Source organism: Ursus arctos, unplaced genomic scaffold (assembly GCF_023065955.2).
Source record: "Ursus arctos isolate Adak ecotype North America unplaced genomic scaffold, UrsArc2.0 scaffold_2, whole genome shotgun sequence".
Lineage (NCBI taxonomy): Eukaryota > Metazoa > Chordata > Mammalia > Carnivora > Ursidae > Ursus > Ursus arctos.
Window position 1 is genome coordinate 41329592 of NW_026622874.1, and position 22599 is coordinate 41352190.

At 48.5% G+C, this 22599-nt stretch overlaps 1 protein-coding gene across 2 annotated transcripts; it reads right to left on the reverse strand.

Annotated features, from left to right (window-relative positions):
- Positions 1-230: 230 nt before the first annotated feature.
- CTSE (cathepsin E) lies at positions 231-10347 on the reverse strand. 2 transcript variants are annotated; one of them, XM_026480493.4, is made up of 9 exons: positions 10224-10347; positions 9427-9583; positions 8739-8856; positions 7643-7761; positions 6792-6991; positions 4513-4635; positions 3133-3274; positions 2952-3050; positions 779-1022 (listed from the first exon to the last, which is right to left on the reverse strand). In XM_026480493.4, the coding sequence occupies exons 1-9, from the start codon at positions 10289-10291 to the stop codon at positions 858-860; spliced, it is 1191 nt and encodes a 396-aa protein (XP_026336278.2). In that variant the 5' UTR covers positions 10292-10347; the 3' UTR covers positions 779-857. The 2 variants fall into 2 exon arrangements, with proteins under 2 accessions (XP_057171247.1, XP_026336278.2); XM_057315264.1 differs by lacking the exon at positions 3133-3274 and having other exon boundaries at positions 231-1022.
- Between the last annotated feature and the right edge of the window lie 12252 nt (positions 10348-22599).

The following is a 22599-nucleotide window of genomic DNA, read 5'->3' on the forward strand; positions in this document are numbered from 1 at the left end:
TTGTGAATGAAGAGGCTCCAGGCATTACCTGCCCCCGATGGGCTACTATGGATGTACCCAGCACTGTGGATGAAATATTCTTGCCACAAAACCAGGCTCTAGAGCCAACTGCCTTTTGTCGGAAAGATGGACTCAGAACCACATTGCATGACACCCTCTGGATTTCAACCCACAGAATTCAGAATGCGGTCAACTCTGCACATGGAAGGAGACATAGAGACAGTTCAGATTTGAACTTTATTTGCATCCTGATACGCACAAGTCACCAGTAAAAATGACCCAACATTTCCCAGAAAATAGGGAACATTTGAACGCTGATTGCCTATTTAAGAAAATTACAAGGATTTATGGATAAATCTTGGCTGTGATGATTTATGATGTGATGCTAAGAATTTGCTTCTGGATAATGCAGGCAGGTGGGCTGGAGAGAGGAGAGGTGCTGGGTGCAGATAAAATAGGCCTGGCCACGTGTGGGTGAGTTATGAAAGGTGAGGGGGTGTGCACGGGGATTTCTTGCTCTATCATCTGCTTGTGTACATGTCAGGAGATTTCCAAAAGAAAATGTTAGCAACAAGCAATAAAAAGTATGGGTGTACAACTTAATTCTTGCATCATGATCGCAGTGGAGGTGATGTGTATACGGGTGTGTGCGAGGTGTGTGAGGTGTGTGTGAAGTGTGTCAGAGTGTGTGTGTTCTCGTGCTCTATTTGGACCTAGTTCAAGTTGCAGGCTAGAACAACTGTATACTCCCCAAAATGACTTTTTGACCGCTGTGAAGAATGCCCCAATCTAATAGGCATGGCTGTCTTTCCATGGGGCAGCAGGCAGGCAGGCCGGCACAGGCACAAGGCCGCGACTTACGGGACTGCCGGGGCCAGCCCAACACGGTTATTCCCACGATCAAACACTGAGTAGAACCGCCTAATGAAGACATCGCCCAGGATCCAGAGGGGCCCAGCGGGAGGCTGGATGTCAAGACCTTGAAAGCCACTGCTGCAGAACTCCATTCCATCCACAAAGTCCTGGGGTGGGAAAGAAGGTGTAAGCGACGTAGAGGGAGAAAGGGAAGTAGTGCTGCCCGGAGGCTGTACTGTGTGGTAGTGGTGGTGACTCTACCGAATGGCCTTGGACAGTCACAACGTTGGCTGGTTGGTTCTTCCTCCCACTTCACACACCTCCACTTGTGTTTGCGCGGTTTTGCATATGTGGACCTGGGCTTCGAAGTTCTACAATTCTGAGAATTGTTCACCTGTCATACATGCCCCCTGCCTCCCATTTAACAATTGGAAAAAGTGATGTCTTCTTTGGAAAAATGTCTGTTTGTGCCTTCTGCCCATTTTTAATTGGATTGTTTGTTTTTTGGGTGTTGAGTTTGGTAAGTTCTTTATATATTTTGGATACTAACCCTTTATTGGATATGCCATTTGCAAATATTTTCTCCCATTCTATAGACTGCCTTTTAGTTTTGTTGATTTTTTCCTTCACCGTGCAGAAGCTTTTTATTTTGATGTTGTCCCAATAGTTTATTTTTACTTTTGTTTCCTTTGCCTCAAGAGACATATCTAGAAAGAAGTCGCTAGGCCAGTGTTAAAGAGGTTACTGTCTGTGCTCTCTTCTAGGATTTTTATGCAATTGCACTACTAAGTATGTATTCAAAGAATACAAAATTACTAATTCAAAGGGATACATGCACCAGATGTTTATAGCAGCATTATCCACAATAGCTGATAGCCAAATTATGGAAGCAGCCCAAGTGTCCTTTGACTGATGAATGGATAAAGAAAATGTGGGATATATACATATAAATATATGAATAGTACTCAGTTGTAAAAGAATGAAGTCTTGCCATTTGCAATGCTGTGGATGGAGCTAGAGAGTATAATGCTAAGAGAAATAAGTCAGTCAGAGAAAAACAAATACCATATGATCTCATTCATATGTGGAACTTAAGAAAGAAAACAAATGAGCAAAGGGGAAAAGAGAGAGAGAGAGGCAGACTCTTAACTACAGAGAACAAACTGATGGTTCCCAGAGGGGAGGTGGGTGGGGGAACGGGTGAAGTAGGTGAAGGGGGTGAAGGAGGGCCCTTGGGATGAGCACCGGGTGTTGTATGGAGGTGTGGAGTCACTATATTGTATGCCTGAAACTAATATTGCACTGTATGTTCACTAACTGGAATTTAAATAAAAACTTCAAAAGGACATTTGTTTTCCCTCGCATTGTCTGTTTATGCTTGGCAGCTTGGGGCGGGGGTTAATGGAGGTCAAGGTGTGGGGGGTAGGTAAGTCCCTAAAGTCCTCTACGCCTTAGCACCTCCATTCTGACACAATTGCTGTGGGTGACTCTCCAGTCAAGTCAGTGTGTTGAATGTCACCAAAGAACTGCATGTGATATTGAAAATCTGGGCCAACTGTGGTGTGAAGCGATCAAAGATTTCCCCCAGGAATTCCCTTTCTACCTCACCCTACAGCTTAGGAATCTATGGCAATAAAAGACACTTTCTTGAGAAGAATGCTAATCTGAACATGAGAAGATACAACCTCATTCCGCACCTCCTCCCCCAGTAGCTCATACCTTGAGCCTCTTAACTTTCAGAGTCTCAACACCCTCACCCACAGAATGGGACAATAATATCCAATCTTAGTGGGTCTTTGAGGGATTAAACTTTGTCAGTTGAAAAGTCCTAGCCGACAATGTCAGAAAACGTCACTAAGTGGCTTGTCCAAGGTTTGCTGCTGCTTCATGGCAGGACAGGAATTGAAAGAGAACCAGGCCGGTGGTCTTCCCACCACAGACAGCGTCATCCTTTCTAGAAGGAATGCCACTTCAGTGCAGGAGAAATGGGAGGGGGGCTCGGGGCCAACGCAGCCTGAGTGCAGGCGACGGAAAGAGGAAGTGGTGGGCTCGTGGGGAAGGCCCTGTGACGTGCAGAACAAGGAAGCAGTTCTTACCAGCAGGGTATAGGCAGTGGGTTGGAGGGTGTAGGAGATGCCATTGATGGTGAAGGTGACATCTGGCATGACATTGAGGTTGGCACACTCCACCCCATACTAAAACACAACACAGAGAACCCATTGAGAGGCCTCCCCGCTCCCTTGTTCCCACCTCCTCCCAACCCCAGCAGGCACTGACTTCTCCATCCATGGCTTCTGCCCCAATGGCCTTCTGCAGCTGCTTGACTTTGTCTGAGGGGCCCGTGATGAGGGAAGTCCCCGTGTCCACAATGGCCTGGCAGCCCTCAGAGCAGAACATCACCGCGCCTCCCACCTGGATCCTGAGGACAAAGGAAATGTCATCAGCCAACCCCTTGCCCCCGCCCCATCTGTCCCCCTTCCCCTCAGCCCTGAAGTTTCCTGGGCTCCCCAGCTGCTCTCACCCTCTGCTGGGCTCTCAAACATACAGTAATGATTTCCAAGTTTGACTGTCTCACACATGGGTATTTCTCAATTTTTCTGCGACTGAGATCCATAGCAGGAAATACATTACTTTTGGACCCAATACACACACACACACACACACACACACACGCATGCACGCATGCACGGATGTAATAAAAATTTCATGAAACAGGGCTCAACCTTAGTATGTGAAGTGCACCCTGATGTTTTCTATTTTATTCCATTTCATTAAAAATGTACGTCATGACCCCCTAAAATGAGATCATGACCCATAAATGGGTAAGTCCCTCCGGCTTGAAAAACCCTCAGTAGACAGTGAGCACTGAGGCTTTTCGCTGTTACATCCCTCGTGGCTAGCACGTGCCCTCACCTTGCAGAAGCTTATTCTTGGCGGAACTGAAACGTGAATTGCATTTCTTTAAATTCCTGCATTATCTGACACAGTGCTCGGTATGTGACGGGCATCTGGTCCCACGTCCCTGATTGCTCCATGCCCAGACACACACGCATGCGCGCGTGCGCACACACACACACGTATGTCTGCATGTATGCATGTCAGGACCCAGCCCATGTCACCTCCTTCATGAAACCCTTGCTTGAGGAGTTCTTCAGATAGAAGCTGTCCTGCCCTGTCTGCCAGGCCACTTTGGTGGCACATCTTGTGGAGCACTGACCACCCTCCACCTTACAATGATAGTGGGGGGTGTGTGTGTGTGTGTGATCTTCTGGACATGCTTCTGGAGGCGAAATCTGAGTCCAGTCCACTCCTGTACCCCCATGTCACTGACCCCTGGCCCTATGTGTGTATTAAAGTGAAACGAGCCCCAAGTCATTGGCGGAGGGTTTGTATTTATTGTCTGTTGACTTGAGGGCACAGCACGTGTACCGGGAGGGAAGCTGAGACTTGGTACCTCGTGCCTGTTGCCCTGGCAACCGTGGCCCCTTCCTGCACCTTTGCTCAGCACCTCCACACTTCCAGCCTTGCACGGCAGCCCCTGGGCTCCTCTCCCAGGGACCAGCACATTGATTCAGGTCAATTCAACGAACCCAATTTGCCTTGTGCCCGTCTTGCGTTCTTGCCTCGTAGCATAACTACTTTGTGGAGAATACTCACGCATCCAGGGCAATCTGCCAGTAGCCTTGCTTGGTGACAGGGACCCAGTGCAGATTCCCGGAGAAATGGGAGTGGTCATAGCCTCCAAAAATCAGTTCGCTTCCTGCACCACCTTCTGGGTCACTACATGGAAAGAAAGGCAGATTGTCCGGGAAGGGCCACTGGGTTACTCTAGAAACAAGCTGGTCACCTACACCAAGTATGCAGATAGGCAGAAATATCAGCCTGGGCTTTGAGACCAGGGCTCCCGACAACTGCAGGTTAGTTATCTGGGCCTTTTTGGGCAAAAGGATAGAAGTACAGAAATAGCTTTGCTTGGTGATTTCTCAATGTCTTCTTGCTTCTTGGATAAAAAGGCTAGGGAGGAGGTTGATGGGGGCAACTGCTCTGGTCATGTAGAACCAAGGCTAGGACCATCGGGTGTGCACACACCATGTGACTTCATACCCCCCCAAAAAGGCTTTCCCCCCAAATATCTTTCCCACTATTGTTTTGATGGTGCCTGGAGTTTCCATACAATTCACTCCATCGTGTTAAAGTAAGGAAGCTAATGGGAATGCAGCATGACTTAGTAGAGCTTGAAAATTTATTAATTTTCATTGGTGTTGATTTTTCAGAGTATGTTCAGGCACCCGACAGGATTCTGGGGAAATAGGACATGAAACATGCATTTTTAGGAGGAAAAGGATCAGAAAACTACAAAACTCAGGGTTCTGTGAGGCACAGTGGTAAAGGGGAAAGGAACCGGGTATTGTGGGCATCTTGGGAAAGTGGTTTTAGGGAGGTGGGGGGAAGAATAACTGTTTGTTGATGGCCTTTGTGGAGGGCTCCCGAGTGAAGAATTTCACCTGCTTAATCCTATTTATTTCGTACATCAACCTTGTGCCCATTTGAGGAAACTGAGACTTGGGGCTTCAGTCCACGTCGGCCAGACGGCAAAGTCTTTGCTCTTTCCCGTCCTCCCCTGTGTCTTTCCGGGCTGGTTGGGCGCAGGGGGGCAGCAGAGGGTCTGGGCCACCTGCCCTCTTGCTCATGGTTCTGCCTGGGCTGGTCCCAACTGCAGTTTAATAAAGGAAACTCAAGACGCTCCACGTGGAAGTGGAGAACGGGGAAAAATGGCTTACGTGAAAACAGGGTAAGCTGAGGCCAGATCACACTGGAGAGGAGTCAGGAAGGTCAGAAATCTCCTTTCTATGCAGGGATGAAGGTGAGATGACCCTTCCAGGATTCCAGGCGAGAGTGGCCAGAGGCAGGTGAGCCTCATGACCTTTTCCAACTACAACAGGCACTTTTTAAAAAATTGCATCAATTAGGAGCACCTGGGTGGCTGGGCATCTGCCTTCAGCTCAGGGCGTGATCCCGACGTTCTGGGATCGAGCCCCATGTCAGGCTCCTCTGCTGGGAGCCTGCTTCTTCCTCTCCCACTCTCCCTGCTTGTGTTCCTTGTCTCACTGGCTATCTCTCTCTCTGTCAAATAATAAATAAAATCTTTAAAAAGATTGCATCAATTAACCATTTTTAAATGTATGGTTCTAGTAGTGTTAAGGCGATTCATACTGTGATGGAGCCAGTCTCCAGAACCTTTTCACCTGTGAAACCAAAACTCTGTACTCATTCAACAATCACTTCCTATTCCCCTCCCCCCACACCTGGCAACCATCATTCTACTTTCTGTCCCGGGGAATCCGACTACTCCGGGCATCTTCCTGTAAGGGAAATCATGCAGCATTTGTCCTTTTGTGACTGGCTCGTTTCACTTAATAAGGTCTTCCAGGCTCATTCGCTTGTAGCGTGTGTTAGAATTTCCTTCCTTTTTTCAGGCTGAGTAATATTCTATTTTACGTAAATACTGCATCTTATTATGCCCTAAACTTTCCATTATTTATTGTCAGCTTCCTTTCAAATTTTTTCCTGCCTCCTCCCACGGGAATCAAGCTTCCTGAGGGCAGGGACCGTCCTCCTTGTCTCACTGCTCCCCGCGCCTGGCACGGAGGTCGGCACATAATAAGAGATGATAAATATTTATTCACTGTATAAGTGAGTACCCAATCCCGGAGATTCCTCCTATTGGTTCAAGGCGGGACAGTTTACAAAGGGAGGCAAGCCCCCTTTCCTCAATATCCAGAGAGGGTAAGCCCAAGGTCACACAGCTGGTAATAGGTTAAGCAAGAGATCCACCCCAGGTGTTTGACTGCTAAGCCCAGTGCTCCTCCAGCAGCACCATGTTATCTCCCTGTGGTTGGAATTGACCTTCACCTTGGTGGGCTTGCCAGGCCTACCTGCTCATGTACACAGAAAACATGGGTATATCCACCAGGTTCTGTGCCATCATGTTGTCGAACACTGGGGTCACCCCACCCACAGCCAACGAGGGGTATCCCAGGCCCAGAATTCCATCAAACTCTGCGTTCACAAAGGTCTGGCCAGGCTCCGTGACGCTCTCTCCAAATTGCTGGCCGACCACAACCAGTCCTTCCACCTGAAGGGAGAAAACGCGAAAGAAAGCCGCATGGGAGATCTTTGGCACAGAGTCTCAGATTCCCGGATTCTCCCTCTGGTCTGAAGCGAATTCCTCCCCCACCCAACTTTCCTTGATTAAATGAGCACAGTGATTTCCCCACGTGCCCACACCCTTAATTTTCTTTTTTTATGTAAGCTTTAAAAAAAAAAATTGGTCTGTAGATGGTTTTGGACTTTTTACATATAGAATCTTGTCACATGTGAATAATGACAATATAGCTTCTTCCTTCACAATCTTAATGCCCTTAGTTTCTTTTTTCTTGCCTTATTGCACTGAAAGCATCTTTGGCTCATTCTTTTTTTTTTTTTGCCTTTACTGATTCTTAAAAGGCTGCCACCAGGCTTTCTGCCCTGTGCACTGTTTCTCTGTGGAATTCCGCCGTGCTGTCACTCCAGAACTCAGCACCCTGAGCAGACTGGCCCATTGCCACTGTCTCAAGCAGGGAGTGCTACTCCTGCCTGGTGAGGCTTCCCCCTTTCCCTGGAAGCCAGCTCCTTGTTTCCACCTCTTCCTGAGGCTGATTTGAAAGGTTTCCCCTAAAGGCTCTGAAAAATCTTCTGTATCCCAAGTTTCTGGCCAAAAGAGAAGAGATGAAAGAATTGTACTCACATCGACTTGGTCAGCTCCGATGATTCCAGACAAGCTCCCAGTCCCATACTGAATGGAGAAATGACTCCCCAGCGCACTGTATGTGTTGGACTGGGAAGGGTAGAACCTAGCGTGTGTCTCTGGAAAAGCAAGGATGCTGTGGTTGCCTGGGCCATCATCCTGCCGCCTTCGTTCCTGCCCTCCTACCCCACAGATGCAGGATCTCTTCCCTCAACTCCCAAGATTGAGTGGGGGCCTCTAAAAGGTTGGCCATGGCCCTCCTTAGTGAGTTAGTACTTCTTCTCTAGCCACATGGTGGTCTACTTGGGGACCAACTAGTCGTCCCTGGGCAAACATGGCCACCCACAGTGACGTCATGAGGCACACCAAGATAAGCGTCATGTACTAGGCGCCAGCAAAAGTCTCTGCCAACTCGTGTGGGTCAGAGCCTGGCATTCAGAAGAAACCCAGGGATAAACAAATGCCATTCCAGGCAACGACTCCCAATTCCTTGCCTAATCTGCAGACACCAATCTAGGAGTTTTCTGAGACACTGTGTCTCTAGAACTTATCCAGCATGGACTAAGACATCTTTCTTTAGCCCTTCCCTTTCCAACGCTAAGAAAGACGCCCGAGTTACCTCTGGCCAAACGGACCCAGCCCTGGGTAGTGCCCCACCAGCCCCACCTCTGATATCCTGGGATAGGCCACCAAGCCCTCTTGAAGCAGGCGAATAGTCAGCACTAGAACCCAACCCACCTACCGGCCCAGAAACAGCCATCTGAATGGAACTTGCCCCCCACATTCTTTTGGGTGTTCCAAAGGGAGTGAGTCATTGTGTACTCAAAGATTCGTATTGAGTTTGTATTTTCAGTGGCTGAGTTTTCTCCTATTAATTCTGGTCAGTATGAAAGTTGCTAGCTTGGATGGCAGTCCGATTTTAGCTCTCTCCCTGGCCCAGCCCTGTTTCTGCCATAGGCAGTCCCAGGGCAGACTCCGAGGTGGAGAGGGGAAGCTGCTGTGGCACGCATGGCCAGTTTCTGGAAATCAAGCCCCCCTCCCTCAGAGCGCCAGGCCCCAGCTGCCATTCCCTGCTGGGGATCCTGGCCCTACTTACTGCAGGCTGCGCTGGTGCAGTACACGGAGGGGACCCAGAGGTTGGAGGAGCCAGTGTCGAAGATGACGGTGAAGTTCTGAGGTGGAGAGCCAATGGAGATGGTGCCGAAGTATTCCATCTATAGGGGAGAGAGCGACGGGAGCAGAGTGTAGGTGGTGGGAAAGGGGAAGGGGCTCACCAGGGGGCCTCGGGAGAGCTCTCTGGACCAGAGCCTGGGCTAACACAGACTGGAGCTTACAGAGCCTGGGGAGCGGCAACAGAGGGTAGAAAGAGCAGACAAAGGGCTACAAGGGGGGAAATCAAGTCTCCCACCCCCTACTACTTCCTTAGCTCTCATTTGCAGGATTCCTCTTAATTGCTTTGTGAGCAAGGCAGGGGAGGCAGTAATGCTTTTGTTTTACAATCAGGGAAGGGAAGCTGGTGACGGTTAAATCATTTGTCCAAGGACACATAGCAGGGCCCTTTTGTTTGTGATGCCTTTTCTTTTGCAGAGAGCTCCACACATTTGGGCACATTGGGGCTTGCTCATTCAGATCCACAGGAGCCCAAGGGATCAGTCCCTATGGGTTATCCTAGAGGAGAAATCCACATTGGCCTTCAGTGTTGCTGACCTGACACTTGGCCACGCCCAGAGGCCAAGCCATCCTCCCCTCTCCCCCTTCCCCAGCCCCTGCCCCGAATGCCTCACATCCAAGTAGTTGATGAGGGGCTCGTTGGCATCCTGGTTCATCGTGCAGGACTCGGTGAACTGGATCATATCCAAATTCTGGGATTTCCAGAACTCAGAGAGCTGGCCCCGTGCCCGCAGCTTCTTCCGGAGGGACTGATGCCTCCTGAGGGGCACCCTGACGACAAAGCCCCATGTGAGTCGGGATGCAGCTCCCCTCTCTCAGACCCATCCCTCGCCCCGCCCCATTTCCCCAGAGGTAAACTGGGAAAGCACACAGGAGAAGATCTGCAAGGCAGCAGCGTTGCCAGAACTTGCCAGAGTTTGGCCAGAATTAGTGCCCTCTCTGCCCACCGCCCGTCAGTCTTGCCTCTGCTCCTGAAGAGTCTTAGAACCTTAGACTTGAATCGGCCTCCCTCTCAGAGATGAGCTCTTTGAGGTCTTGCAGGAAAATGGTCTGCAGTTGTGCACGAACCTCATAAGGGGCTGATTTAAAGGGTTAGAAAGACTCTTGCGGGCAGCCATGGTCAGTCCCTTGGGCAAGTACTCGGTCCTTTGAGCTCCCAACCACAGCTGCAGGTTGACTAATGTGAGACACTCCCTGGGACTTAGGCAGGCCCTGGGACTTGGGCAGGTGGGGGCAGAGGGATGGCATGTCATGGGCTGGGGGTCAAGGCCAACACAAGATGGCCGCTTTCCCCAGCCCTCAGTGTCTTCTCCTCTTCATTTCCCCATCAGCTTTCTTCTCCCAGGGCCGCCCTATGCTTGAGGGCAGGCCGCTGCCCTTGCTGGACATAGAGCGGGGGGCTTGGTCTCACCTGTGGAGCCGTTGTTGAGCCAGCCCCAAGTCCAGGAGCACCAGCAGTAGAAGAATGAGTGTTTTCATAGTGGGCCTAACCAGCAGCTTCTTCCTTGCTTTCTCTACCTTCCCTCTCCTTTCTTCTCTCCCACAGGCCAGTGGAGGCAACTCTCCCTAACTCTCAGATCTGCCCTGCCCAGCCCAGTCTGAGGACCCAAAGATAAGGCCTCTTGCGTCAGTAGCCAGGCCCAGAACAAACACAGCGTGTATGACAAGGCGTTTCCCTTCCTCCCCTCAGCCCCGGTTTCCCCCCTGCAGGGGCAGGGGTGGGGGCTTCCTGGATCTGGGGTGGGACTTGGGGGTCTGTGCAAGACAGTGGTGCAGGTTCAACTTCTCCCAGAATTTTTGGTGTTCTCCCCTGACCCCTAGAAACCCTGTAATCATTGCTTGAGAGACCACTGTGCCCCTGGACACTGGGACCCCTCCAAGCACGTGTTACATGGGTGGTCTGGCTGAGGACTCCCAGGGCGTGGAAGGCCAGTCGTCACCTGTGGGGCAGGATTCTAACTCAAAATACTGATCAGGCTGTTTTCTCTGTGTTTCCTCTTCTCTCCTCATTCCCTCAGGAGCCTCGAGGGCAGTTGACCCTCCCTCCGTCCACTTTGAGGCAGAGACTAGTGCTCCTCAAAGGCCCTGAAATGGGAGATCAGGCTTGTGGAGCTAGTTTTTTGCCTCCCAAGGACTTGATGAATCAGGGCTGAGGAGTGGAAGGAGGTTTGGAGAATACAGAGGCAGCCCTGCGCAGGGGGGATGCGGGAAGCCTTGCACATGGCGGGGTGGGGAAGGGGGGCAGGTCCTCGTGATTCTGGAAAAGGTTCCTGGGTTAGTTCACTAGGGCTGCCGTAACGACCCACCGCAGATTGGGGGGCTTAACAGAAATGTATTTTCTCGGGGTTCTGGAGGCTAGAAGTCCAAGATGAAGGTACGGACAGGGTTGGTTTTTCCTGAGGCCTCTTTCCTTGACGTGTAGAGATGGCTACCTTCCCTCTTCCCTCTGTGTGTGTCTGTGTCTTGATCTCCTCTCCTTAAAAGTCATATTGGATTGAGGCCCCCAGTAAAGACCCCATTTTAACATAGTTACCTCTTTAGAGGCCCAATCTCTACATACAGTCACATTCTAAGGTTAAGACCTCAACATAAGAATTTGGGGGGACACAACTCAGTGCCTAACAGTGTCCACAGACAGCAGGAGCCTCAGTCTTGTCCGTGGAGTAGGGGGCACTGGAGCTCAGTGCTTAGTTCCCAGCATGATTCGCCATTGCTATGAACCCATCTCTATGGCCATCCCACTTCCTCAACAGAGGGCAGGCTTTATTGCCATGAGTGAGGATGGAGGGTGGTGGTGAGGAGCACCTTCCCCTGGCCATGACACGGTCCAGGTTTATGGGACACTCTGAACCTTGGGGCAGTCGAGGCTCTGGAGTGAAGGCAGAGTACCAGGGTTCGGGTCAGCTTTGCTCTGACTCGTCAGCCATCTTGGCAGTGTCTTAACTGCTGCCAGGGGCTCTGTTTTCCACCTTAGAAGCCCAAGCTGGAGACAAACTTGGAGTTTGGAGCTAAGTGGAGGGCTGCCTTGGGCTCCAAAAATGTTTAAAAGGACATCAAAGGGACTTAGGGCACAGCCTGGACCCTGGAAGCCCTGACCCCAAGGGCACAAATCTTCTTTCACATTTACCTGCTTGACAGTTCTCTCTGACCTTTCACTGGGGACGGATGTCTACCCCAGGAGGGCAACATGAGCCAGAGGAAGTCAGACGTTGAGATAATTCGTTTGGGATTTTGCTCTGTCATGGTTGGCCCATAATTGCCCGGCTACTGGGTCCCTTAGACTTGTTATCTGCCAAATACGCTACATCCATTGTTGAGTTTCAAGGAGGATTAAAAACACAAAATACGGTATGTGGAAGTACTTGAAAACCCGTAATGTGTCATCCGACTGAAGATCTTCACTATAAAAACGTTGCACTGGGAGACTTCTTCTTGCCATTAGGGCAAGCCCGCTTACACAGCAGATGGGGACACTGAGGCACAGAGAGGCAGAGTGACAGCCCCAGGAGCATGTGGTTCCTTTAGTGGCAGAGCTAGGGTTAGGACCCCAGCCTCCTCACTCCCAGTCCAGAGAACTTTCTGCCACAGAATGACATAATTATTACTGAACTGTTGAAACGAACCTAGCTGGATCCCCTCCCTCCTTGCCTGTCTTCCAGGCCAGTCCCCACATCCCCCTGGCCCCTCTTTATCGTGAGTGGCAGGTTTGCCTGGCTCAGACTGGAAAATGGGCTGGTTGGTCTGTGCAGCTGTGGGTCACCTGGCCCTTGACCGGATCGGGGACATCCTGGATGGCCTGGGTGGAGCCGCAGGGTCTGGCTGGGTTTTGGAAAGTTTGATGCAGGCTAGAGGCAGGAATAGGGAGACGTTTGTCAGAACGAATGGGTTCTGTTCTCTCTGGAAACAACAGGAAGCTCCCCTCCCCTGGTTGCAGATTAGTGGATCCTCCCATGCTGGAACCAGATATTGCTGTGGACGGTTTGGGAACAAAAGCCCTTGGGGGCACCTGAGTGACTCAGTTGGTTAAGTGTCTGACTCTTGATCTCAGCTCAGGTCTTGATCGAGCAGATGAGTTCAAGCCCTGCATTGGGCTCCATGCTGGGCGTGGAGCCTACTTTAAAAAAAAAAAAAAAGCCCTTGGGTATGTGCCTGTTGGTGTATGTATGTGTGTGTCCTTTAAGAAAAGGGTGGGAAGAGCATTTGGGGTGCAATGGTACCATGTGGGCAAAAACAGGCCATGGTATGGGCCATGATCCTGTCCTTCAGCACTGAGAGAGCATCCTTGGAAAGAAAGAGATCCTCAGGGAGGTGGATTGGAGGCTGGTCAGATGCAGACTTTTTGTCTGTTTCCAGAACATTTGAAAGCTCTTGTTGTGACACCGTCCAATCAACTTCTTGTTTTTGGAGCTTCAGCTTGAGAAGATAAATTAATAATAAGAGGACGGTTTCTCAGTGCTCTGTGGAAATCAGCTTTATCAGGGCTCTAGAGACGGAGTGTGTCCGTGTAAGACACAAGCAGCTGCTTCTCTGTCGCACTCAGCTGGCTCTTGGTGGCGGGGCAGCCAGCAATCCGGGATGCTCTGGGCCCTGCCTCTGGCGACATTGCCAGCTCAGCATGAACGTGACTGACCGGAAAATGTCCCAACCTCGTTTCTGCTCGAAGCTGAAGAATGAAGGAAAGTCAACGCTGCTTTGCGTGGTACAGTAGAAAGAGGCTGGGCTGGGATGCCTGGGGCTAGTCGTGGCTCTTCTACTACCTGGCCATATGACCTGGGATAAATCACTTTTCTCTGAATCTAGTTTCCTTGTCTCTACCACGAGGAGGGTGGGTTGGGTAACAACAACGAACATTTTGAGGGCATAGACTATGTGCCAGGCTCTGAGCTAAGGACCTTGGGAGCATTAGCTCATTCTACCTTTATGCCAATCATATCCGGTAGGTATTATTTTAAAGCGCATTTTACAGATGAGATAAGTGAGGCACGGAGAGTTTAAGCAACTTGCATGAGGCGCTGTAATCGGCATTCAAACCGGGTTTTGCCTGACTTTAAAGTTGATGATCTGTACTGGGTGATCTCAAGGGTCTGATGTTTGAGAATTTCTTCCTGGAAGAGAAAGACCAAGAGAAGAGGATGGGAGGAAGGAGAGGGGAAAAGGAGGAGAGAAAATAATTTTCTGTGTGATGGAAAATTTGAGGCTTTTTAATTGTAAGAAGAGAGAAGGGTGTGTGCAGGGTGACGGGTGGTGGTGAGGAGCTGTGTGATGAGGAATCTGATCATTGCTTCTTTTTTGCAAATATTTCCTATGTTGCCTTCAAGGAGCCTCTCAGCAAAGATCATTGCTATACTGTTGACAGGTGCAAAAATCCCCCCCCCCCGCCCCTCTCTGCAAGTTACCTCTGACCCAGACGTTGACTCTGAAAACTAAAATTTAAGGTGATTTTTTGCTTGTTGCTGAAAGAGAGCTCCTGACACCAAGGCTTGCTTTTCCCAGTGGCTTGATCTGCTTTGGTTTGGCAAAGCCTCTTGTTTTCATGCAACTGGAAAAAAGAAGGCTCCGACGTCTCCAGCATCTTGCCATGTCCAGAATTCAGTTAGCGTGAGTCATTTCCAAAACCACTGTCCACCATATTCTGGGAAAAATGCCTTTCAGACCAGAGATGATGGCAGTGCACCTGGCAGAGGACACAAGCACTGGGGCGGTTTCTCACTTGGATGCCGCCCGAGTGCGCTTGTGCACCTGTCCCGGTACCTGTGAGCAGGGGAACAGCTCATGCCTCGGGCTAGCCAGAGAGCAGGACTGCACGCCGACAGCTCCGTTTCTCTGGTGGTTCCTGAGCCCAGGCTTTGAAAGCAGACAGAGCAGGATTTGGTGTCCAGTCCTGCCACTGAGGGGGAAGTGTGCTGTTGGCGTTGTTGGGAATCATCAGATTGCTCTGCTGTAGAAAAGAAAAAGGATTTCCTTGCAGGATGATGTGAGGATTCCATGAGCCCATCCTCAGGAGTGAGGGCTTTCTAGGTGCCACTCAGCCCAATGCTTGACACCCAGTAAGCACTTAATACTGGGGCCCTGGCTACACCACATGGACCAGGGCGGGTGCCGGACATGGACTAGTGCTCGTTCTATGGCATCCGCCGTTCCAAGCGCTTTAAATATCCTTATTCACGAAATTCTCCCAACAACCCCAAGAGGTAAATAGTCCCAAAGAGGTAAAGGAATTTGTCCAAGGTCACATAGCTGGTGAAGACGGAACTGGGCTTAAACCCAAAGAATCTATGAGTCTGTGATCTTTTACAACTCCCACTGCCGTCTGTAGTCTAGACAATAACGTTACCGTACGTTTTAACTCGCCGAAATACATTGCGGAGACCACCCTTTTGTATCTTTCAACGGTTCAGGAAAGCGATCAAGACTTCTGCCTGTCCTTAGTTCTTCCTGTATGATCAGGGGCTCGACCATTTAAAGGCTGGGAAATGAAAAAATAAAAAATAGACTCTAGGAAGTGAAAATGCTCTCTGACCCTTAGTTTTTTTTATCTGTACAAGTTTGTTAGGAAGATTAATAAAAGCATCTGTGAAAATGGATGAGGCACAGTGAGTGCACGATAAATACCCGGTTAAAATTTTATTAGAAGGGGAAGATAGATTATACTTAGGCAATCGTGACAGAAATCCGAGCCTTTCCTTCATTATCTCTGGGTTTTCGTTTGCAAACTTCTAGTGCCAGGGGACTCAGCCGACCGTGCTCTTGAATCTTTTCCTGCCAGTTCCATCCTGGAACTTCTGCGAGTGTCCTCGGGGTAGGATTTAGACCGTGGCTGAATAGGAAAAAAGGCAGAACTTTAATCTCGGGATCTTTGTAAAGTGTTGTTTGTCTCCGTTTCTAAAAACTCTTGTCTCGTTCCTAGGCCATGAAATGCCTTGGAAACCCACGAGAGGGAAAACACATACTAAAGATGCAGCTAAAATTAGGTCTATTCCAGGACACCAGGATACCTGTCTGATCTTCCTTTCTGGTTTAACAAACTTCTCTGATGGGAGAGTCTCCAAACGGAGCCCCGTTTTCAAAGTCTTGGCAAACACCCCTCATTTACTCACATAAAATATCGGGACACTGAGTCTCACGGAACTTTTTTCAGAGACAAGAAATCCAAGGCTCCAAGAGAGGTCTCCTGCCCAAAGGGTGGGAAACAAGGACAGGAAAGGGAGGGCCTTCCACACCAAACTCTCCCATGCGTTCGATGGGGGGGTGGTGGCAGGAGGTGACAGTGGATTGGATTGGAGTGGGGATGGAACACTGGGAAAGCGTAGTGAGCTTAGATTTGTTCCGGAGATAGAACCCACAGGCCCTGAGGCTGAATTGGATGGGGACGAAGGAAAGGAGGGATCAAGAATGACTCCTGGAATTGGTCCCACAGACATACACACACTTAGACATGTGCGAACAGCTGTTGAATCCAGGTTATTTATTCATCAAATGTTTGCGATGGGAAAGCTTGGACGTAGGGGGTCAGGAAGACTAGCTAAATGATTATGGTATAGCTATATGATGGAACGCTGTGGAACCATCACAAAATAACGAAAAAGCTCCAAAGAAGGATCTCGAGTATATATAGTTGGGTTAAAAAGCGTGTAACAGCATGTGCAGTATGCTACCATTACTATACAACAAAAGGGGGAGAGGGTGTATAGTCCCATTTGCTTCCATATGCCTAAAATATCTCTGGTAGGATGTACCAAGAACCTGGTAGCACTTCACTTTCTGGGCAGGGAACTGGGTGGGTGGGGCAGGGGGAGGAGGCTTGTTGCATACCCTCTTGTACTTTTTGAATTTCGAGTCATTGACTCTATTACTTCTTTAGTTTTCCGGTGACTATATTCCTTTATTAGTTTTCTATTGCTGCTATAGAAAATTACCATGAACGCAGTGGTTTAACAGTACACACTTATTCTCTTTTAGCTCTGTAGGTGAGAGGATTGACCTGGGTCTCACTGTGTTAAAATAAAGGTTTCAGCAGGGCTGCCCTCCTCTCTGGAGGCTCTAGAGGAAAATCCGTTTCCTTGCCTTTTCCAGCTTCTAGAGGCTGCCTGTATTCCTTCGGTTGTGGCCTCTTCCTCCGTCTTCAAAGCCAGCAAGATTGTATGCCTCTGGCCACTCTTCCATAGTGCAGGGAAGTTATCTTTTAAGCACTCGTGTGATTTGAGTCAGCCCCGTCACCCCCAGGTAATCTAGAACAATCTCCCCATCTCGAGGTCCTTGATTTCATCCAGGTTAGCCATGTAATCCCCATAGTCACAGATTCCAGGGATTAGAATGTGGACCTCTTTGCGGCCACTATTCTGCCTACCACAATTACTTATTCAAAAACATTTTAAATGAAAAAAAAAAAAGTTAATGACTCCTAAACTGTGGGTAGGAGCTCTTGGTGGGAGGGATAGTGGTGTTCTTTACTGAGTACAGGATCGGGGGAGCAGACACAGGTTGATGGGGGTGGAGAATCAAGGTCTGTTTTGGACACATTCTGTTGAGATGGTGGTAGACACTCCCAGGGGTGATATCAGGCTGACGCTTGAGTGTGTGGATCTTGTGCTCTCATAAGCCTTGTTGAGGCTGAAGATACAAATTTGGGAGACACTGGCATATAGAAAGTGTTTAAAGCCATGAAACGGGCTGAGGACACCCAGGGAGAGTGCTGGGACGGAGAGGAGGAGACGCCCCGGGACTGTGCTCAGAAGCCTGCGGATGGGTGAGGGGGGAGAATGAGCCGAAGAAGCTGGGAAGGAGCCTGGTGGGGATGCAGGAAACCACATTACCTGCTCCCAGAGACCCCGCAGCCCCCTAGATTGGAAAAGCCACCACCCGACTCTGTTTTTCTCCATCACGCTCCCTTGCCCACTTTGCAGGTTGTGTTTCTCACCTGTGTCCCCACTATGTTGTGAGCTCCCTGAGAGCAGAGCTCTGGTAGTTGGGTCAGTGCTGTATCCCCAGCACCTAGCAGTGGCTGGCTCCAAATAGGCAGTCAAATATTTTTTAAATAGGCGACTGAAGGAAAACAAGCCAACTTAATCCTTCTATCTCCCAATCCATAATAACGAAGATGGCTCTAAAATCTAAAAGTTAAAGAAGAAAATAGCACAGGCATTTTAATCCTCCAGTGACCGTTCCCATAGGTAAGGTTCCAGAGGAGTTGCCCGCAGAGTATGCTTTTAAAGGATACCTCTGTTCCATCTGGTGTCGCCCTGCTCGGAATTCCACCATTGTCCACTTCCCCCTAGAGCGAGGCCTCTCAGCCTAGTGCCTAGCACCTGGCAAGCTCTCCATAAATCTTAGCTATTTATTTGGGCTTTTAAAAATGCAAATAACCCGGAAAGAAGGCTCATGGAGTCACTAACTCCTTAGTATGAATTAGTTTCTCAGGAGGAATGGTAGGGTTTTTTTTTTTAAGTTTATTTATTTATTTATTGAAGATTTTTATTTATTTATTTGACAAAGTGAGAGAGACAGCCAGTGAGAGAGGGAACACAAGCAGGGGGAGTGGGAGAGAAAGAAGCAGCCTCCCAGCGGTGCAGGGAGCCCTATGTGGGGCTCAATCCCAGAACTCCGGGATCACGCCCTGGGCTGAAGGCAGACGCCCAACGACTGAGCCACCCTGGCGCCCCGAAGTTTATTTATTTTTAGTAATCTCTACACCCAATGTGGGGCTCAAACTCACAACCCTGAGATCAGGGGTGCCATGGTCTTCAGACTGAGCCAGCCAGACGCCTGGTCTCAGTAGGAATAAAGAAGGACCTCAGGGTGTGGGCAGGGGTGGAGAAGCGGAAAGGGAGAAAGTGTTTCCAAAAAAAAAAAAAATGCTAGGGAATCTAAAGCAAATCTCAGTTTGTGGTTTTGCTCAGGCCCACACCTGCACAGCACGAAGATTGCTCTGCAAGCTGCATCAGCCCCTGGCTTCTGATTTCGGGGGTGTGAGTCTCCCTCTGAGCCCAGCCAGGCAGTGGAGGAAATGAAGAGGCTCTCAAGGGAGGGGCAGGGGAGAGAGGACGGGGTAGGGCGGAGAGCAGCCACAGTGAGAGCAGCTGCCTCTTCAAGATGGAGGGATCCTGTGGCTGCTGATGCTGGGCTTCCCGGAGTCAGGTAAGTGGTTCCATGGAGCGCTCAGAGTTCGCTTTCAGTTTCTTTCCTACTAGTCTGGAATCCGGGTACACCCGTTGTAGAGTGGACATTCTGCAGCTTAAAGGGATTAGAGCGAGGTTCCCCCCTTTCCTTACGCTGCTCCCTAGGGTGCTGTAATACACCCTCAATCCCCTCCTCGGATGCGTAAGCTAACAGCGGTGTATGCGGATAATGGAGAGGTATTCTGTCCTTGGGGGTGGGGTCGTCTAAAGGCTTATAGGAAAACGGTTGAGCTGCGGGCTTCGTGCTTTATGAGGAGCAGGCTGGGAACCCATAGGCAAATGTGTATTGTTGGGACAGACGTATGGACAGATCTGTGTCCTAGATCCCAAACCAGACAGTGAGCACCTTGAAGGCAGCAGCCATGCCCTAGTGTAGACAGTTTGGTCCTCTGAAACCCAGCACAGCGGTTGGCACCTGGGGATTTGTCTACACCTGCCGGCTCCAATACAGTGAATACCTGGAATGTGGCTAGTTCGAGTTGAGATATGTTGCAGGCGTGAAGTGCGTACTGATCTCGAGGACTCGATAGGAAAATGGAACAAAAATATCCCAATAATTTTTATATCAGTACAGGTTGAAACAGTAATTTTTTTGGATATATTGGGTTAAATAAAATATATTATTAAGATTAATGTCCTCTGTTTCTTTTTGCTTTTTAAAACGTGGCTACCACAGCATTTTGAATTCATGTGTGACTTGTGTTACATTTCCCTTGGACATGTCTGGTCTCTATTGCCCTGACTTTTGTCCTACCACTTCTCTCTTTCTCAGCTCTCTGATCAGACTAGAGATGCCCTTCGCCCTGGGCATATAAAGGCCTCAGAATCTTTTATAGGCCAGAGTAAGGTCTCCTGTGTATTTTATACTTGTCAAATCACTGATTACACCCTAGCAAATGTGTTGCTCATACCATGTAATCTATAATCATACCCTTTGTTCTAGGATAAAGGAATTCGGGTGGCAGCAAGTAGGAGGGGAACTAACTTTTATTAAGCACCAGCTTCACAAATGTTTTCTCCTTTAGATTTATTTTCATGACAGCACTGCGAGGTAGGCATTATATATTTTTTTCAGTCAAAGAAACTGAGGCTCAGAGAGCTCTGATAACTTGTTCAAGATCACCCACCTAGAAAGAAGCACAGGGTCAGGACTCGAAACCCGACGTGCCCAGCTCAGAAGGCAAATTTTCCCCCTACTCCTAGCATGTAGCTTCATTTGCTTATATTTGAAATAGAGTCCACAGGGGTTCCCCCACTTATTTGTAGGCCCTATTATGCCTGCTCACGGAAGGAAGTCATTAGGGAGACCCTGGATGATTTATTCTTTATCACTGATTTCTAGATTGTGCAAGGAACAAGCCCAGGGCTGGTTCTCAGAACACCCAGGAACATTCTAGATCTGGCATGGCCCCAATGTAATTAAGTGGCCTAGGATGCATGGCTTCCATCTCTGAAAACAAAGAGGACCTTTACCGTTTGTGATTCCAAACCCGCTGGCTGGGGAAACCAAATGAGGCTGCTCTTGTTGCTTAATCCCTAATGGCTTACACCTAAAGTTGAGAAATTTTTTTCTAAATTAAGAAATTTTTTTTTTTTTTTTTTTTTTACACTGCGAGAAACTGTTATTTCTTTATGTTGAGATTTCTGTTGATGTACTGGAAACCAAATTCCAGATAAGGGACTCCATGTTATGTGTGCAGGCAGGAGACCTCAAGTTCATTTTCAAGGATCAGGGGGCTTTTGGCGACTGCCATGCAGTTCATGTTTTCCAGAACTGTTTCGTACATACTGCTGCATGCCTTGGAAATTTCGATCTGGTATCATTGCTCTAATGACCAGAAATCCTCATTCTCTGTTTAGCGGATGGGAGAGGAATGCCAAGTCTCTTCATAAGCCTGCTTATTAATCTTCCCTGAAAAGCCGTTTTAGAAGAGCACCGTCAAAGCTGGGACTCCCCGAGGAGTGCTGTCTTTAGGACTCTGACAGCCTGTTCCCTTGCCGAAGTTGAATGTAGAGAGCAGGGAAAGTGCTGGGGCTCTTCTGGCCGCAGCTCTGATCTGTCTCTTGTAGGCAGTTAGGCCCCTGAAGCAACCCCATCCCCAGCTCAGGCCCAGCTCGAACCTTCTGATCCAATGTGCACTGATTGCTGAGGACAAGGCCTATGAAGATTCATTTTCCAGATGGTTTGCCGTTTCTTGTCACCAGTCTCTGGAGGGTCAATCTAAGCGTCCTGCAAGTAGTTAGTTCTAAATGGATTTCAGGATGAAGAGTGATTTTTCTCTCTCCCACTTGGTAGAGCCGTACATTAATTTGCTGTCAGTTTTTGAGGCCTTGAGGTTTAAAGAAATGGCTCAGGGAATATACCCTTAATCTAAATCCCTTCAGAACTTGGTTCTGGGCTCAAAGCCGTGGTGGGGGGAAAAGGGACAGACGGAACTGTTAGTAAGGTTTTGAAAACCTGTTTCTTCTTTGTTATTAATTTCATTCATTGAATTGTACGAGATCATGGTCTGTGTGCTATTGAGCATTTGGCATCATTTTAAAGTTGTGTTTCTATTTATATACACACTCTGTAACATTCTTGGTTGGCCCGTTTTTACTGAATTCTATCTTGTATCATTTCCCTTACATTTCAGGCAATGAGCTCTGCTAGCTTTTATTTATCTGAAAATACATTTATTTTATTCTCACGTGTGAGGAATATTACCACCTGATATGGAATGTTTTTTACCGAAGTGTGATTAACGCACAGTTATATTAGTTTCAGGTGTACAGCAGAGTGATCAACAGCTCTATACACTGCTCCATGCTAAACAGAGTCACCGGCTGGCAGCAAACAACATTATTACAATCTTACTGACGATAGTTCCTCTGCTGTACTTTCCTCTCTGTGACTTATTTTGTAACTGCAGGTTTGTACCCCATAATCCCCTTCTCCTATTTCGCCCATCCCCCCACCCACCTTCCCTTCGGCAACCACCCATTTGTTCTCTGTATTTAAGAATCTATTTTTTTATATCTTTTTTTTCTTTGTTCCTTTGCTTTGTTTTTTAAATTCCACATCTGAGTGAAATCATATGGTATTTTTCTCTTTCTGACTTATTTTTCTTACTGTTATACCCTCTGGGTTCATCCCTGTTGTTGCAAATGGCAAGATCTCATTTCTTACGGCTGAGTAATATTCCGCTGTATTTATACACACCTCTGTTTTAGCCCTTCATCTGTGGTGCACGCTTGGCTTGCTTCCATATCTTTGCTACTGTAAATCCTGCATTAAACATAGGGTTCATTTATCTTTTTCATATACTGTTTTCATTTTCTCTGGGCAAAAACCCAGTAGTGGAATTACCGAATCATAAGATATTTCTCCTTTTAACTTTTTGAGAAACCTCCATTCTGTTTTCTGCAGTGGCTGCCCCAGTTTGCTTTCCCACCAACAGTGCTCAGATGTTCCCTTTTTGCCACATCCTTGCCAACACTTGCTGTTTCTTGTCGTTTTGATTCTAGCCATTCCGACGAGTGTGAGGTGGTATCTCATTGTGGTTTTGATTTGCATTTCCCTGATGATGAGTGATTTTTAAAAAAGATTTTATTTATTTATTTGACAGAGAG

Excerpts from the sequence above, each read along its gene's own strand:
- CTSE (XM_026480493.4), bottom strand. The coding sequence starts at position 10,291 with ATGAAAACACTCATTCTTCTACTGCTGGTGCTCCTGGACTTGGGGCTG. Across the intron at positions 8,857-9,426 it reads CCCTCATCAACTACTTGGAT|ATGGAATACTTCGGCACCAT; the intron begins GTGAGGCATTCG and ends TCTCCCCTATAG. Across the intron at positions 3,275-4,512 it reads TGGCAGATTGCCCTGGATGC|GATCCAGGTGGGAGGCGCGG; the intron begins GTGAGTATTCTC and ends CTTTGTCCTCAG.